The sequence below is a fragment of the Xenopus laevis genome, chromosome 9_10L, assembly GCF_017654675.1.
Source record: "Xenopus laevis strain J_2021 chromosome 9_10L, Xenopus_laevis_v10.1, whole genome shotgun sequence".
NCBI classification, from domain to species: domain Eukaryota; kingdom Metazoa; phylum Chordata; class Amphibia; order Anura; family Pipidae; genus Xenopus; species Xenopus laevis.
Genome location: NC_054387.1, coordinates 68,864,876 through 68,883,106, shown reverse-complemented (window position 1 = coordinate 68,883,106; position 18,231 = coordinate 68,864,876). Strand labels below are relative to the sequence as shown.

General features: G+C 39.4%; 1 protein-coding gene across 8 annotated transcripts in view; it reads right to left on the bottom strand.

Annotated features, from left to right (window-relative positions):
- Nucleotides 1-3,120: 3,120 nt before the first annotated feature.
- Nucleotides 3,121-18,231, bottom strand: part of LOC108701328 (formin-like protein 2) — a 119,852-nt gene continuing 104,741 nt past the window's right edge. For 2 of the 8 annotated variants that reach the window (XM_018235771.2, XM_018235775.2), the window contains 4 exons: nt 17,850-17,948; nt 16,668-16,791; nt 12,042-12,175; nt 3,121-6,219 (listed from right to left, as the gene is read on the bottom strand). In XM_018235771.2, the coding sequence (XP_018091260.1) occupies nt 12,084-12,175; nt 16,668-16,791; nt 17,850-17,948 (315 nt within the window). In that variant the 3' untranslated portion in view covers nt 3,121-6,219; nt 12,042-12,083. Of the gene's footprint in view, nt 6,220-9,713; nt 9,809-12,041; nt 12,176-16,667; nt 16,792-17,849; nt 17,949-18,231 lie in introns of those variants that run through there. The other 6 variants (XM_018235770.2, XM_018235774.2, XM_018235769.2 and 3 more) reach the window with 4 other exon arrangements.

Genomic DNA, 18,231 nt, shown 5'->3' with positions numbered 1-18,231 from the left:
ACAGATGCATTTTCAGTTCTTTTTGTTGCAACCATTAAAAATTCCAAACTCTTTGCAACAGTGTTTGCGGAACATTTTATGTAGTTTTACTATACACATAACTGTAAATAATCTTTTAGTGGTAGAGGGATAAGTGGGTATAGGTGATCCTTGTGTGAACGGGAGGAAAAACCACCAGGGAATATTTGCTCCTCACAGAGAGAGTCATCAACTGCAATTCCGTTACATTACTTCTAAGCATTATGCTTGAGCAAGTTCTCCTTTATTGCTGCCTATTCATGGTTGGTAGGACCACTTGGCTGATTTTGCCCAACTGCCTGGTCATGTATGTCCATTTGCAAATGCAAATTTACTATACAGTATCTGCTTGTTGGGTGCATGATATACCAACTGAAGATGAATAAGTATGATATGTATTGCTAGTGTATCTCTACCTATAGACCAGTGATCCCCAACCAGTGGATCATGAGCAACATGTTTCTTTCCAACCAATTGCATGTTGCTCCCAGTGCCCTCAAAGCGGTTGCTTATTTTTGAATAAACAAAAGAAAGTTCATTCAGCACTATATTGTGGTGTAATAACTGGATTGCAACTCCAAGTAAAGTCAACAATTCCATAGAGAAGCGCAAAAAACAAGCCACAGGTGCTATACCTTCAATGAAGAAAATAAAACTGCATATGTGCCAATGTTCTTGCTTTATTTCCTTATAAGTGTAAGTGCAAAACTTTTCCATACAAACTCGTGTAGGTGTAAGGTGATCTAAAAACCACACTTTGGCTTAATCACCTACTCTGTCTTAAATATATATTGATAATGGGTTGAGTGCAGAGGAATCTTGTATTTGTCTTAAAGGGATACTGTCATGGGAAAAAAATTTTTTAAAAAAAGAACCAGCTAATAGTGCTGCTCCAGCAGAATTCTGCACTGAAATCCATTTCTCTAAAGAGAAAAACAGATTTATTTATATTCAATTTTGAAATCTGACATGGGGCTAGACATTTTGTCAATTTCCCAGCTGCCCCTGGTCATGTGACTTGTGCCTGCACTTTAGGAGAGAAATGCTTTCTGGCAGGCTGCTGTTTTTCCTTCTCAATGTAACTGAATGTGTCTCAGTGGGACATGGGTTTTTACTATTGAGTGTTGTTCTTAGATCTACCAGGCAGCTGTTATCTTGTGTTAGGGAGCTACTATCTGGTTACCTTCCCATTGTTCTTTTGTTTGGCTGCTGGGGTGGGGGGAAAGGGAGGGGGCGATATCACTCCAACTTGCAGTACAGAAGTAAAGAGTGATTGAAGTTTATCAGAGCACAAGTCACATGACTTGAGGCAGCTGGGAAATTGACAATATGTCTAGCTCCATGTCAGATTACAAAATTGAATATAAAAAAAATCTGTTTGCTCTTTTGAGAAATGGATTTCAGTGCAGAATTCTGCTGGAGCAGCACTATTAACTGATTCATTTTGAAAAATCTTTTTTCTCATGACAGTATCCCTATAATCACCTACTCACCAGATGCATTTATAGTCAGGCCAAACATCAATCTCTCATCGGGGACCTTCTGTTTATCCTATGTGGATATCCATAGTGCACCAAAATAGTGTATAAGCTAAATAGAAACCCAAATGGAATACTTACAAACAGAGATTCATAAAAGCATTGAAATCTTTAAAATCCTGGAAACTTCTGAGAACCTCTACGCATTTTACATGGTTCGCCACGCTTCCTCAGGAGGTATAAAGTTCTAAAACATGGCTATAAAAGTGCTGTATTTAAGTTGCCTATAAATGTATAGGGCTGGTTCTGCATTTGTTCCACAACTGAATCATCACTGTGCGCTTATTCCTGCCTTGGGGACAAGTTTTGGTTGCATAAAAAACATTTTTACTGCCAAACGGAGAAGTCCACACAAGGGCTACTAATAGCCAATTACAGCCCGTATTTGACCCACATGAATTTACTGCATGCTTATGTTGCTCTCCAACTTTGTTTGAATATAGCTCACAGATAGAAAAGAATTGGGGACCCTTGCTATATATAGAGGGTGGGCTGGCTGAGGAATATTACATAAGGCTTGTGTGATCTTTTTAACTTCCCTTTTGTACAATGAACACCGAAACACCACCAACATGAATGTTTGTTAAGCCTTGATTGATGTTTAATAAAACATATGATAGTCTTGAGATCTCCTTCCTTTAGAATGTAGTTGTAGTTATTTGTTGTCATTCATCACTGACTCTTCTATTTCTGATCCCAAAGTAGGTGTAGTTGGATGAAGGGAATTTCAGAATTTTTGTTTTAAACGTTTTACTACAATTTTTATAAAAGTAATCTAAAAAAAACTTCATTGAATAAAACAGTGAAAAAAAAGCACAAATGCATCAAATTTGTTTTCTACTTCTTTTCAGTGGATCTGCAAACTCTCCCCAAAAATGTATAAAAAAATAACTCATTGAAAATTGCTCCAGTTTTGCCTAGGATGGCTCCTATTGACGCCGAGAGCCCAGTGGGGTTCAAGGATCAACCAATCATTAGAGATATGGGACACCAAGATGGATTCCTGAACTTCCTGTCCTAAAACGGAGCAGGTTCTTGACAAAGAGGCAAACATCAGTGAAGTTGCACGTCTTCAAAAAACTCCACTTCAGCTGACCTCCTATGTTTGGGCACAGGCTCACTTCAACTTAATCTTTCCCCCTTGACTACTATATGATTAAGTTTCCCTTTTGTATACTATATTAGCCAGGCACTTGCTGGAATTACTTAGAACCATATAAAAAAATCACCAGCTTTAATACATGTGTATCTGCCATTCTGACTGCACCCCCTGCCCATTCATTGTTTTGAGCCCTATAAATCTGGACTCACTACTCTGTTTGGTTGATGGAACAGTGTTCAACACAGAGTTTGGCTCCTTCTGACATTATGGAAGGAGTCTGATCTTGGGCAGTCAAGTCCCATCTCAACCTTGGGCTGGATTGATAAAGTATGGATAAAGCCGGATGCAAGTCGGGTAATACTGACTGCAGTCATACTCCAGTAACATCTGGGGAATCCATTGCTGAGCAACACTGTTCCAGAAGAGAAATGGATTGAAAGAAATGTCCAAGCAGTTCACTTATTATTGTGTAGTGGTGTAAATATTTTATTTGATCGTATGCAATGACAGCAGTAAAGTAAAATGGACTGATTTTAGAAGACGTTTCTAATATCACTGGGAAAGAGGAGCAAGACACGTAAGAAAACATGCCAATACTTCTGAAATTCTGGATAGTACTGTAAATAGTAGGCTTGGGCGACTTTGACCCGTTTGAAATGTCGCCAATGCCTATTAAAGTCTATGGGTGTCAAAAATATTTTGACGCGTGACAATTTTCTTTTGACGCGCAACGCCATACAAGTCTATTGGCATCACTTATGCGGCGAAAAAATTCGCCCATCCCTAATATAGCACTTTTCCATCTGCAATAATTGTATTGTTTGCCATTGTTTTACTCCGTCACACTTCTATTAGAGTTTGTTTGCCGGATAAACAGTTTTTAAACATTTTCGTCGATCATATATGACCTGCTTTTCTATTGCTGCTCTTCTCTCCCTTTAAATACATGTGTGACGGATATTGCAGGTTGGACAGAAAATTATCTGCAAAAAGTTAAGACACCAACATGATAAAGTCTGATTCCCCAAATTGTTCCTTTCGTTAAATATAAAATAAAACAAAAACTATAAGTTAAAATAACATTGCAATGGAATAGCAGAGGCTGATGCATTTGAAACAGTATTTACAGTAATTACCCAGGGAATGGACTGGAAATAAAAAGTATATTATAAAAAAGCAAAAACAAATCTGCATCAACCCCCCCCCCCCGAGTAGCAAAATATCTGTACATTTAAAAACAGAGTATTATTATAAAACTACACATTATTTCAGGAAATTGAAATTCCGACCACAATTAAGACAGAAGAAAACACAAAGTAATGGAACCACCAAATGTATCCGTAGTGCAAGAAAATTATTTTTTTTTTTTAAATCATTTTTGCACATGCATTTTAAATTGGAAAAAAAATCTGTACTAGCTTCTTTGTTACTTTATCAACTAGTATAAAACAATCTTCTCCAAAGCGGTTAAATACTATACAACGATTTGTACAATAATTGGGTTAATATCAGAGACAAGGGACGGTGTTTATTCTGAAAATATAAATCCAACTGCTTGAATCTATGAGAAAGGTGAAATTACTAGAGAACTGAAGGTACATTCGAATCTCAGGAACTGACAGCGCAAATATATTTTTTGCGAAATATTTTGTTATTGTGCATTTAGACAAACAAAAATTGAATGCTGTTTTCGACTCCTTGTGTAATTGTGCCAATAAAGGGAATGCAGCAACTTACTTGGTCCTCCTTAAATTCATCTGTAGAATGAATATGAATAAATAGTAAAAATTATATGGGGAACGCCCCAATTTTTTTTAAATGAAAAAACTGTGTATTTTAAGCTTGGACCCCAAAAATTCTTGTAATTGAATATTCTATTTTCAAATTGAATTTACAAAACTTGAATATTCAAGATTTATTGAGTGCAAATAATTAGAAGGGGAAAATCTTTAGCAATTAGCTGAAACCTATTCTGGGAATCCTGTAATGTACTAGTGACTTGTGTGGCAAGGTTGCCCAGTGTTTGGATTTGTTCCAATCCCCAGGCTAAGAACTGGATTGTAATAGGGGCTTAGGGAGAGAATCACATCTTGGTGGTCCTCGTCTGAAGGGATTTTCTACTTAATTTTCTTACTGTCTGCTTGTTTGCCAAATATTGGTTGAGATGGCTGACTAGTTGTTCTGTAGGGACCACCTTAACCCATAAAAGATAACTGAGAGGCCTTAAGAATTGTCCAACCAGCCTGAGACAATGGCAGTTTAGGCTAATCCTAGAAGCAGAGCTATTAACATTTTCAAGGAGAAAAAATTCAAGGCAGTCTAATTTTCACTACCACCCAGGCCATTTTTTAAATCAAGTTTAAAAAGCACTAAAAAACAAGAAAACAACGTTTTTGACCTTTAGTACATGTAGACCTTTATCGGCCTTAATACTGTTAACATTGATGGGGTGTTAATTGTTTACTGCTAAACTGTTCTTTTTTATAAGAAGAATGTATTAGGACCATCTGTTGTCGAGATGCCACCAGAGCTCTAAGCTGACTCTGATTTCTAACTCTCGGTCCTACTCATTAATGATATTATTATCCATCATGTCTTGTGGTCATGATGTGCAAGACTTTTCCTTAAATATGATGCCTTGACCATACATGGGGATGTGCATAAAAATATTTAAGAAAGAAAGTTGTTTCCTGGCCCTTTATTAGATGCATTGGTGATATTTCACTGCCAATAGCTTCCATCATGTATCTTAAGCCCTTATTATACTGAAGACCATCTGTAACTTTGGGAGCAGGTTGACCACCAATGCATTGTGTTGTAGACCTCTCTGACACAGAAAGGGATTAAGTGCAACATAGAATCAAGACCATCAATTCCTGACAAACACAAAGAAGTCAACTAACTCCAAGTCAAGGGGATTCAATCCTGTTTTTTTTAGACCATATCCACTTTACACCCCAAATAAGGTCTTTAAAATACCAGCAGTGGATCGTCACGAAGACCCAGTGACATGAAGTTAGATGATTTTTCTGCTGACACTTTTTTTCTCTTGCTTTTGTTTATAAAGGCCTCTTCTAAATTCCACAGCAGATCATACTTCAGTATTATGTATTTACAAACATATAGGTCATTACGAACCACCTAACAAAAAAAGACATATGTATTTTACATTTTGGTTAAAAATACTGAGTAACGTATTGGTGTGAAAAGATACCCGATCAAAAGAATTCCTATTGCTTTGTTCCATTTGAGCAGGTATATCTGTTAGGCACTTGTTAGCTAGAGAGGGAACATTTTCATTGAGTGGCGATCCCATATGCAGTTTCTACATCTTTTTGGGGTGCAAAGGCAAACTAGATTCCATACAGAGCCTTAGTTGGTATCATATATGGCTCATTAGAAGAGGATGAGTGTCCAAGAACTCCCAGGCTTCAGTAGCCGATACTCCAGCTCAAATGGTTATCTCAGCACCATTTGCAGAGCACATGTTCTGGTCATCGAAACGCTTTCTCACACTTCTCCGCATGGCATCGGCTCTTATGTACGGCTGGTTTCTAAGATCTGAAAAGGCGAGGAACAAGTTAGCAGACTGTTCTTTGTTCCTCCAGTGAGATGAAAGTGGAAAAATGGCTATCTGGCAGCCAATCAAAGCAGCTTGTACAGAGAGACCAATAAAAAGCTCTCAGAATTTAGTTTTTGGAACCGTTAAACAGGACTGGTAATCGATGAATAGGGTTAGGGAGTATGTGCAAGATTAACATTCAGTATAACTAGACTACAGGTTATTTTAGATTATGCCATACTGGGAGATAGATACTGGGAGGAAGAAATAAAGGTGCAAAGTATGTGCCAGGTATTATACCATAGCAAACAATCAGATGTTTGCCTCTATAGACCAGTTAATGGTACATGATGGTTGGGTTACTTCAACTATGGCACAATTTGCACCAGCCCTTACATCAATCCTGTTTTTACAGGGGCATGTTCCCCCCAGGCTCTTGTTTTTATGTCATTCAAGCCCCTATAAGACATCTTTTTTTTTCTTCTTTTTTTAACAAGTAAAGGGGAATGGAAGACAAGGTATCGGATGTGGCCCCAATTCTGTGGCCGGCGCTGGTAGTGTTCCTGGGAGGCAACACAGGACACTAGAAGGATTGTGGGTGTATAAACAAGAGGTTAGAATTAAATTTGATGGATAGCGGTGGGTATGGAGGAAAATGTGCTTGGTTGTATTAGAACCTAGGATATAATGCTATATAGAGAATCTCCAATAACAGTGATGCTTTAGAAATGTCATTATAAAGGTAAATTCCTCTGTTTATAGGAAGGGTATACCTTCCATTTATTTTTCAGATGGTAAAAAATTAGCTTCTTGTTAGCAGGGAATATTCCTACGTTTGTATGTCATGCATATCATGCCATGTTGCTTGCAGAACTAAGGTTACAAATTCCCACAGCCACAGATCATTCCCAGGGGCTATTATCTCCCACTACTACTATAGACACCACCTCTCCCTACTATACCTGCTAACCCACAGTTCCTTCCCAGAGACTATTTTACCACTGCTACCATGGCACCATCTCTGCCTACTATACCTGCTATCCCACAGTCCCTTCCCAGAGACTATTATCCCACTGTTACTATAGGCACCATCTCTCCCTACTATACCTGCTATCTCACAGCCACAGTCCCTTCCCAGAAACTATTATCCTACTGCTACTATAGGCACCAGCTCTCCGTACTATGCCTGCTATCCCACAACTACAATCCCTTCCTAGAGGCTATTATCCCCACTGCTACTATAGGCACCATCTCTCCCCACTATACCTGCTATACCACAGCCACAGTCCCTTCCCATAGACTATTATCCAACTGCTACTATAGGCACCATCTCTCGCTACTATCCCACAGCCACAGTCCCTTCCTAGAGACTATTATCCCACTGCCACAGTCCCTTCCCAGAGACTATTATCTCACTGCTACTATAGGCACCATCTCTCCCTACTATCCCACAGCCACAGTCCCTTCCTAGAGACTATTATCCCACTGCCACAGTCCCTTCCCAGAGACTATTATCTCACTGCTACTATAGGCACAATCTCTGCCTACTATACCTGCTATCGCACATTCATAGTCCCTTACCAGAGGGTATTATCCCACTGCTACTATAGGCACCATCTCTCCCTACTATACCTGCTATCCCACAGCCACAGTCCCTTTCCAGAGACTATTATCCCACTGCTACTATAGGCACCATCTCTCCCTACTATACCTGCTATCCAAGCCCGGACTGGCAATCTGTGGGTTCTGGCAAATGCCAGAGGGGCTGCTATAAGGTGTCATTGAAAGTCAGTATTTAGTGGGCTGGTGGGGGCTGATTGGGCCTCTGTGTACCTGAAATGCCAGGGCCTATTTTAATTCTCAGTCCGGGCCTGCTGCTATCTCACAGCCACAGTCCCTTCCCAGAGACTATTATCCCACTGCTACTATAGGCACCACCTCTACCTACTATACCTGCTATCCCACAACTACAGTCCCTTTCTAGAGGCTATTATCCCCACTGCTACTATAGGCACCATCTCTCCCTACTATCCCACAGCCACAGTCCCTTCCTAGAGACTATTATCCCCACTGCTACTATAGACACCATCTCTCCCTACTATACCTGATATGCCACAACTACAGTCCCTTCCTAGAGACTATTATCCCAACTGCTACTATAGGCACCATCTCTCCCTACTATCCCACAGTCCCTTCCCAGAGACTATTATCCCACTGCTACTTTAGGCATCATCTCTCCCTACTATACCTGCTATCCCACAACTACAGTCCCTTCCTGGAGGCTATTATCCCCACTGCTACTATAGGCACCATCTCTCCCCACTATACCTGCTATACCACAGCCACAGTCCCTTCCCATAGACTATTATCCAACTGCTACTATAGGCACCATCTCTCCCTACTATCCCACAGCCACAGTCCCTTCCTAGAGACTATTATCCCCACTGCTACTATAGACACCATCTCTCCCTACTATACCTGATATGCCACAACAACAGTCCCTTCCTAGAGACTATTATCCCCACTGCTACTATAGGCACCATCTCTCCCTACTATCCCACAGTCCCTTCCCAGAGACTATTATCCCACTGCTACTTTATGCATCATCTCTCCCTACTATAACTGCTATCCCACAACCACAGTCCCTTCCTAGAGGCTATTATCCCCACTGCTACTATAGGCACCATCTCTCCCCACTATACCTGCTATCCCACAGCCACAGTCCCTTCCCAGAGACTATTATCCCACTGCTACTATAGGTACCCTCTCTCTCTCTACTATCCCACAGCCACAGTCCCTTCCCAGAGACAATTATCTCACTGCTACTATAGGCACCATCTCTCCCACAGTTAATAGGCTAATTTGCCATGTTACTGAGCCGTTACAACCTAAAACTGCTGCTGTTGAGCTCCACACTCTATATACAGAGACAATTGCCACTACTTGCAATTCCTCATAAGAACACAGATACATTTTTGTAGGCTACATTTATATGATGCTGCAAGGACTGCAATTGGGTGGGAGTTTGTTAGAGTGTAAGCAGTATAAGCAAGCAATATGGCAGGTAAATGCAAATATATAGGCAATGAGTATTCAGCAGAAAATAAGACTGGGGAGCTACTGGGGCATATTCAGAAACACAGATCTGTCCTGTTAAATGGCTGTGGTTGCCTTGGGCTGGTGGTACAGAAGCTCAAAATATAATGTACAACATTTCTAGCCTCCATCTTAGTTAAGCTTTAGTTCTCCTTTTAACGTCTGACCAGAAAATGCTGCCTGCTGATTGGTTGCTATGTTATTACACCAGTAGCAAGCTTACCACCCTTTAATAAGCACACGAGAGCTTGGTTTCAACTGGAAATAACCAAAGATCAAGCCCTAATAATAAAAAAGGTATTCTTTAGTATATCATCATCTGAAGCAGCAAAGTGTGCAAGTAGTGACATATCTGGCATACAGAGAGAGGAGGAAAGCAAGTAAAAAGTAATGCTTGCCAGCTTTGTGTATCCTCCACCACCGGTGTGCTAGAAGAATTCCTTACCCTCGAATGAACATTTGGAAATTTAGTGATATTATTCTTCTTTAGGGCTAAACAGGAGAAAACACAAAATGATGGTTAAATAAAAATAGGGGTTTGGGGAGTATAAAGATTCTCCTTATTCCTGAAGGTGGGTTAGGTGCTAGAGCAGGAAGACGGGCAGGGGTAAGGGCAGAAGAGAAGGGGGTTAAGCAGAGCAAGGCTACGGATAAGAAAGTCCTCCTGGTTTCCTTTTGTTTTTAATCGAGACAGATGTAAGGGCAAGCTGCTTTGAGGATTGGCTCCAGAAAAATCATTAATACAGCAATTAACACAAGAAGAAAGAAAGTTCTTACAGTTTTACGAAAAGGTCATCCTTGCAGTAGAATCTCACAAAACCCAAGGGCGGGAATTCTAAGCATGTCAGAATGTTTCAGGTGCAAGCCGTGAAGCTCCACAGTGATGTTCACAAATTGTTGATCTAGAAGGCAATCCTAGATCATTGTGGTAATCCACCATGTCTAACCTTATGTCCTCCCAGCATGTAGTAAGACACCTAAATACTTCAACTATATGGCATAATGGGATAATGATACATTCTGGGTGTTTTGGAGACCTTGTTTAAGGCCCTCACCTATGTTAAACCCAGGAAAAGAGGACTGGGCTTTTAGAGGCAAGCAGAGAACCTGGCATCAAGGGCCTCCTTTCAGAATTAATTAATGAAGATGGTACCAAATGGTATAGCGCTTATATAGGTGTATGTTGAAATTAGAAAGGGCTAATGGGCTTTGTCCTAAGCTGGGGCCCACTAGGATCTGGGCCCATTGATGGAACTGCTCATAATCTGACAGTCCCATCTGTTGTGGAGGCTAATAATTCACAGTATCTGCTGCTATAAGAGAAGTGGTTCTAAAAACCTTTAAACACAATTTTAAGTTTCCAGCTTTACTCCCATGTGTTTTGTGAGATTCGATTTCATTGATACTTATGTACCTGAACAATAACAGTTTTTTTTCCAGTTCCAGTGCAATAAGGGCATTAGTTAGTCCCTGATAAAATAATATAAAAATCAAATATATAAATAAAATTTATTAGAATAAAGGGGGGAATCAAATGTTTGCCCTAGTGGAGCAGTAACCCACAACAAGCAATCAGCAGTTACTGGGACATGAAAACAGCATCTGATTAACTGCCATTGCACCAACATTTTAGTGATATTGCCTTGGAACTGAAAAAAATAACAAAAAAGTATTAATGGAGGAGAATCCAGTTCTTGGATATTTCATGCAGATGTGAGCATGCAGATGTGGAGGCAGATAGGGGCAGACCATGCTGTAGAGAACAATTGCTATCTGGACAGGCACTACTTCACTAATAATATGGTAGGTATTATGGGTGGGAAGGCAATAGTCCCATTCAATACAGAAAGTGTGTGGCCCAGACGTTTTTTCATTTAATGGCAAATACCAAGGAGATTGTTCTGACTTTGATAGTAGACCTGAATTTTGAGCCTGAAACACTATGTCCAATTGTTTCCATATAGCAGGCCAAGTTTGGGGTCCAGAAAATGCTGATGCTATGTCAAGAGATCAATGGAGCCATGCCAATGGACCAGTCTGGAGGCCATAAAAATCTCTTTAATGGCCACACCCAGCCTCCAGTTGGATAACCTTAGTCAAGGTGAGGCAAAAGGAACCTAAAGCTGGATTTTGGGGTGTAATTATGCAATAGTAGCAAAAGACAATACAGCAACAGCCAAAGAATGTTCTGCCTCCAGCCTGCCCCTATTGCCAGAGGATAAACACAGATCATTCCAGTGTTAGAAGATACAAATAGAAAAATAAGAAACCTGAAATCTGGAATGGAGAATGACATAAACCAGCATTGACATACAGGGCCAGAATAGTTTCATAAATACCTATAATAACCTATAATACATATAATAATACCAATAATAACCCTCTAATTCTGGCATTTCCATTCGATACAATAGCATTAACATTTACTAATTTGGCTTCCTACATACCAAACGCCAATGTTTCAGCTACAGTCCTGCAACTGCTGTTAGTACCGCAACCTGCCAGGATTCTTGGAGTTGTTGCTAAGCAACAGCTGGAGAACTGTAGTTTGGTCAATCCTGCTTTAAACAAGACTTGATACATGGATGGTCATGTGTCTGATGCAGAAAGAGATGGGCATACAGTGACATGCTATATATAAAACATATAATGGTGCACAAAGACAGCAGGCAAGATAAACCGTTCGGGTGTTAGGAGGTGATTCCTCAAACAGAAATACAGAAACCTTTTGTTTTAAGAGCATCAGGTGTGAAACAGAGTAATTTTTTTAGTAATGGAATTCCTCAGTGAGAACGGGGTCGCAGAAAAACCGGGAGCCGCGCTTGGCTGTTCGAGCAGTAAAGGGCACAGTCTTCAGCACTGCATGGAAAATGACAGCCAAACAAGACAGAAAACATTAGGAAGCAAGGCTCTATGGCATTAGTTCATGGTTAGTGCTCTGCAGCTAATTACATTTCAGCTGGCTTCAAAAACACAGAGATGAAAAAGTACATAGTAGAGTAAAGGAAGGATTTCATTATGGACCACTAAACCTAAAATACAGGTTACCCCAACATGAAAATGCATTTTGTACCTCTTAATGGTGTATATGCTAAAGGGACAGCAATGATGGTCATTTCTACTTCCATATTGCATGCAACCTTATCAGTCAATAGGGCCCATGTGTTGTTTGCCCAATAGAATTTTCTAATCTGATATAGTGTATGACTAATTATCAGCCAGCTATTAGTGGGACAGGCTGTCACACAGACCCTCATACACAGTCTAGAGGCGCCTACGGCCAATTTCATACATTGTACATTTGTCTTGGCTTCTACCAGGGCATGTGAACCTGTTATATACTTGTAAATCAGACAAATATCCACATGTATTTCTGTTTAGTGTTCTTTTTTAGGGTCCTGTGATATGAATCACATTTTAATATGCTGTAGGAAATGGTGTTTGTTGTCCTTTTCTTTTAACTTACTGCAAACGTTTAATTTATTTTTCTCTAATGTTGCACCTCCTATTGCAACATGATAAGTCCTACCCTGATTGGGAAATTGAATGGCCAGGGCTAATGATGCGCACAAAATACAAAAACAAACTCTGGCTAAGGAAAGAGAATACTATAAGTAACTTTTGGCCACCATCTAACAGCATCATTGTTGCGTGGCTGACCTGTAACTTTCATGGTAATACTGCTTCCAGACCCTGGCTCAGCCCACTTGGTGCCTATTATTTACATATCCTAAACTGTGTGGTTGGCTCATTGGAGTAGACACAATGACACAAATGGCAGGGAACTGGGGGGTCAGGCTAAAAGCAAGTAAGGTTGAGACTTGATGTTTTTCTGCCCTAAATACACTTGTAAGTGCAGTCTGAAGTCAACTATGATGCTTTTTGGGATGGTCACTTATTTGCAGTCCTGTATATTCTTAAAATGGACCTGTCACCCAGACATAAAAATCTGTTTACTAAAAGTTCTTTTCAAATTAAACATGTAATCCAAATTCTTTTTTTTAATTAAAGGGATACTGTCATGTTTTTCAAAATGAATCAGTTAATAGTGCTGCTCCAGCAGAATTCTGCCCTGAAATCCATTTCTCAAAAGAGCAAACAGATTTTTTTATATTCAATTTTGAAATCTGACATGGGGCTAGACATATTGCCAATTTCCCAGCTGCCCCAAGTCATGTGCTCTGATTAACTTCAATAACCCTTTACTGCTGTACTGCAAATTGGAGTGATCTCACCCCCCTTCCTTCCCCCCCAGTAGCCAAACAAAAGAACAGTGGGAAGGTAACCAGATAACAGCTCCCTAACACAAGATAACAGCTGCCTGGTAGATGTAAGGGTAAGGCCACACGAGGAGATTTAGGGAGATTTTGTCGCCTGGCGACTAATCGCCTCGTCTTTGAGCGACTATCTCCCCGAACTGCCTCAGCATTTTTCCCCATAGGTTACAAAGCAAAGTCGCCTGCGCTAATGCACACGCGGCGATGCGTTTTCTATTAAATCAGGCTACAAAATCTCCCCAAATCTCCTCGTGTGGACTAGCCCTAAGAACAACACTCAATAGTAAAAACCCATGTCCCACTGAGACACAATCGGTTACATTGAGAAGGAAAAACAGCAGCCTGCCAGAAAGCATTTCATTCCTAAAGTGCAAGCACAAGTCACATGACCAGGGGCAGCTGGGAAATTGACAAAATGTCTAGACCCATGTCAGATTTCAAAATTGAATATAAAAAAATCTGTTTGCTCTTTTGAGAAATGGATTTCAGTGCAGAAATTCATTTTGAAAAAAAATTGTTTTCCCATGACAGTATCCCTTTAAAGCATTCATAGCTGTTGTAAACACATTTAAAAATCTCAGCTGTCAATCAAATATTGTCTGCCCCTCCTCTATGCCTTAGGCATAGAGGCGGGCAGGCAATTACTTTCACTTTCCATTCAGCACTTCCTCGATGTCACTGCTCTCCCCACATTCCCCATGTTCTCTTAACCATGTAATTGTGTAGCCAGGGCATGGGGATGGACATCAGGTCCCCCATTCTGGTGCACAAACAAGATTTTGAGATGATGCAAGACGCCTTAAAAACAGTGTCCACAAAATGGCTCCTGCCTGCTTGCTATAATTATGATTTCCCACATGGAAGGAAACAAGATCTAAATTATTTTTACAGTGTAATTAAAGTTAATTTTGCTTGTCTAACATTATAAAATTGGATCTGCAATATTTTTTTTGGTGAAGGGTCCCCTTTAAAATAATAGCAGGATCAATAACATTCTTATAAAGTTATCAAATTTCAAGCCTCATAGTCTAAAAACCACTAATAGTCTTAAACTTCATATAGGAAAATCTCCATTTGATACCAGAAGTTAAATTGAATAATCCCCAAGCGCCTAGACCTAAGGCACAAAGTAATAAACTATACTGAAATAGACTGATATTCTATTCCTCACAGCATGTTAAAATGTAATCCTTAGGGCCGTTGCTTAATATAAGGAAGGGGAAAGCTCAACAAGGCCATATTTAAAGTATTTATTTAATGACGTTTTTAAGGTGGCCAATCAGATCAATGAAATATTATACAAGGATATTATAAGTTACCGAGGAGTTTGATAAAACTATATAGTATATATACAGGTCATGGAACTCCAAACTTCCTCATATTTTGGAACAGGGGGTATTTTATTTATTATACACAAGTTTCAGTGAGTCATGTGACAGAAATAACATCACTAAGCTCCTATTATAAACGATGAAATCTTGTGTATTATATATATATATGTATAGGACCCGTTATACAGAATGCTCGAGACAAGACCTGAGAAAAGGGATCTTTCTGTAATTTGGATCACCATTCCTTAAGGCTACTAAAAAGTTGTTTTACCTCCAATATGGATTAATTATATTTTAGTTAGGGTCAAGTACAAAGTCTTAAATATTTAAATTATTCAATTAAAATGGAGTTTATGGGAGATGGCCTTCCTCTAAAATGGGAGATGGCCTTCCCCTAATTCAGAGTGTGTGTTTATATCTATATATATATAGTGAATAAAGTACCCCATACTGCAAAATGCAAGGATAAGTTACCTAGGAGTACCTATACAGGTCATGGAACTCCAACATCTGACATCGCCAAGCTCCGATTAGAACCGATGACATGACTAAGCCGTATATATATAGTGATTAAAGAGCTTATGCTGCTTGTAAAGCATGAAAAAGTAAAGTATGAGGGATAGATTTTCAAGGCATGCACTGGCATCTTAACTGGGGAGGGGGAGAGAGCACCGAGGCTGAAAACACAGTTTGGCAGGAGGCAGCTGAGTCACCCCAAGCGCATTAACATTTCCCATCATTTCTTGGAAATAGAGAACATCAGTCATTAACTGAGCAGCTGATGCGTGGATGGAGAAACGCTGATTTTTTAAATTCTTGTTGAAAGGGGTGGTTCACCTTTAAATTAACATTTAGTATGATGTGGAGAGGGATATTCTGAGATCATTTGCAATTGGTGTTCATTTTTTATTATTTGTGGTTTTTGAGTTATTTAGCTTTTTATTCAGCAGCTCTTCAGTTTGAAATCTAGTTGATAGGGTCCAAATTGCCCTAGCAACCATGCGTTGATTTGAATAAGAGACTGGAATATGAATAGGAGAGGGTCTAAATAGAAAGATGCATAATACAAGGTAGAAATAACAATAAATGTGTAGCCTTACAGAGCATTTGTTTTTAGAGTTGGTCGGTGACCCTCCTTTGGAAGCTGGAAAGAGTCAGAAGAAGGCAGCAAATAGTTCAAAAACTATAATAAATAATGAAGACCAATTGAAAAGTTGCTTAGAATTTGCCATTCTGTAACCTACTAAAAGTTAACTTAAAGGTGAACCTTGCCTTTAAATATATCTTTTAGCTTTGCTATTTTATTGTTCCTTATAATATTTGCTCAGAAACAAACAACAGTGCAGAATTCACTACTGAATTCCATTTGGGATCCATGAATTCCTCTATTTTGGGTATTAAAATATGCATTTTATTAATAAACTAAAAAAGCCAAAAGCCAGTATAAACTTACAGAAGCAGTTAAAGGTGGCAGTTATATTGTGCCTACAGGGGATATGGAGTAGAAGAGTTTTGTGTTCTTGAAATTAAGGAATCTACACAATTTTACATTGGGCATGCATGCCCTGGTGTAGGAACTGATAGCAACCAATCAGCACTTAGCTTTTACTGGTTGCTATGAGTCATAGGACTAGTTAGACTTTTGCCATGTTACACCCCCAAGTGCATTAAATAGTTTAGTGAAAAAGACATGTAACTGTAGTTGCAGTTTATGAATTCCCAGTGAAAAGGCAGTTTCCGTACCTGTGATGATATCTTCTATAGCACCATCTTTCCCCTCGTAGACATGTCTGTTGTCTTTCACCTGTCGTCTCCTCAGCTCTGTGATTAATTCTTGCTGCTGCCGCTTTGATTTATGTGACAGAGACTGAAATTTGAAAAGAAAATGAAGCAGTATATTATTATTATATTTCAACAGATATGTTGCCTTTCAAACAATTTTCCAAGGATTTCTACTATGGGTGTAGTAACCTATAGCAAACAATTAATTGTTTGCTTTAAGGGCAGAAACACATGCTGCGATTCGGGGATATTAGTCGTCCGGCAACAAATCTCCTCTTCTCCGGGGCGACTAATCTCCCTGAACTCCCTCTTCTGCCTTCCCGCCGGGTAGAATGTAAATCGCTGGCGGGATGACACTCGGTGGGCTTTGTTTTCCAAAGTCACCCGAAGTTTCCTCATAAGGCAACTTCGGGCGACTTCAGAAAACGAATCGTGCCATCTTGCCGGCGACTAATCTCCCCGAATTGCAGCGTGTGCCTCTGCCCTTACACATGTGACCAGTAAATGGTTATTGAAGGTGACTAGACTTGTAGAAGATGTTGTACTTTTTATCACTTAACCCCCTTAAAAATCCTTTTTTTTTAGCAATTGATGAATTTTTTTTAAAATTGATGAAATTTTTTGACCTGACCAAATTCTTTTTTCCCTAAAGGAGCATGAATAACTACTTTTGGGTAAAATGAGAGGGGAAATTATTGATATTTTACTACCCGTCAATAATTTGCCAAACTGGTTCACCTGCCCCAGAAGTAATGGGATTTCAATAATGTTTTACTACTACTACAAATTTCAATTTCTACATTGACAACCATTTCTGTATCCCTCCACCATCCATGATTGAAACTATTTGAATATTTTCAATAGGCAATCCTTATTTCAATGAAAACCAATGATGTGCCCTAAAACCTTTTTGACCCTTTTTAAATTGGACCATTATGGCAGAACCACAATGGTGACCACATTTTAACAGTAAACATTCACCAGAGAAGATCATTTCACCATTCCACCATTCTCCAAATGTAAAAGATTGATGAAAAAATTTCCTGGTGACTTAAACCTATCAATTTTTAAACTTTAGTAATTCAGGCCAGACATACGCTAACTCAAAGCAAGATCAGGAAGAGCTTAATGAACTGGGCAAACCTTTTGGTCCTGTTGTTCCATCATGGCTTCCTGTTCGAGAAGCTTCTCGATAAGCGCTTGCTCCTGTTTTTTCCTCATCTCATTCTCCTCATCAGCATTCTAAAAACATTAAAACAAGTATATACATTTAGGATAGATATGATTCTGTAGCCCAGTTATTGTCAAGAGTTTTCAGTTTAAGTCCCACCTGAGTGTCCAACCTTTGGTCCAACAAAATAGGTACAGATATAGAAAATATCTGTGTATCAGTCATTCAACCACAGCTTCAAGAATATCTAATTAATTTGGGGACAATATTTGTCACCCCAAAGCTCACCTTTATCAGCCTTCAAGTTGGGCTTCCAGATTTTTTGAGAAGAGCAAATAGACATTTTCCATAATT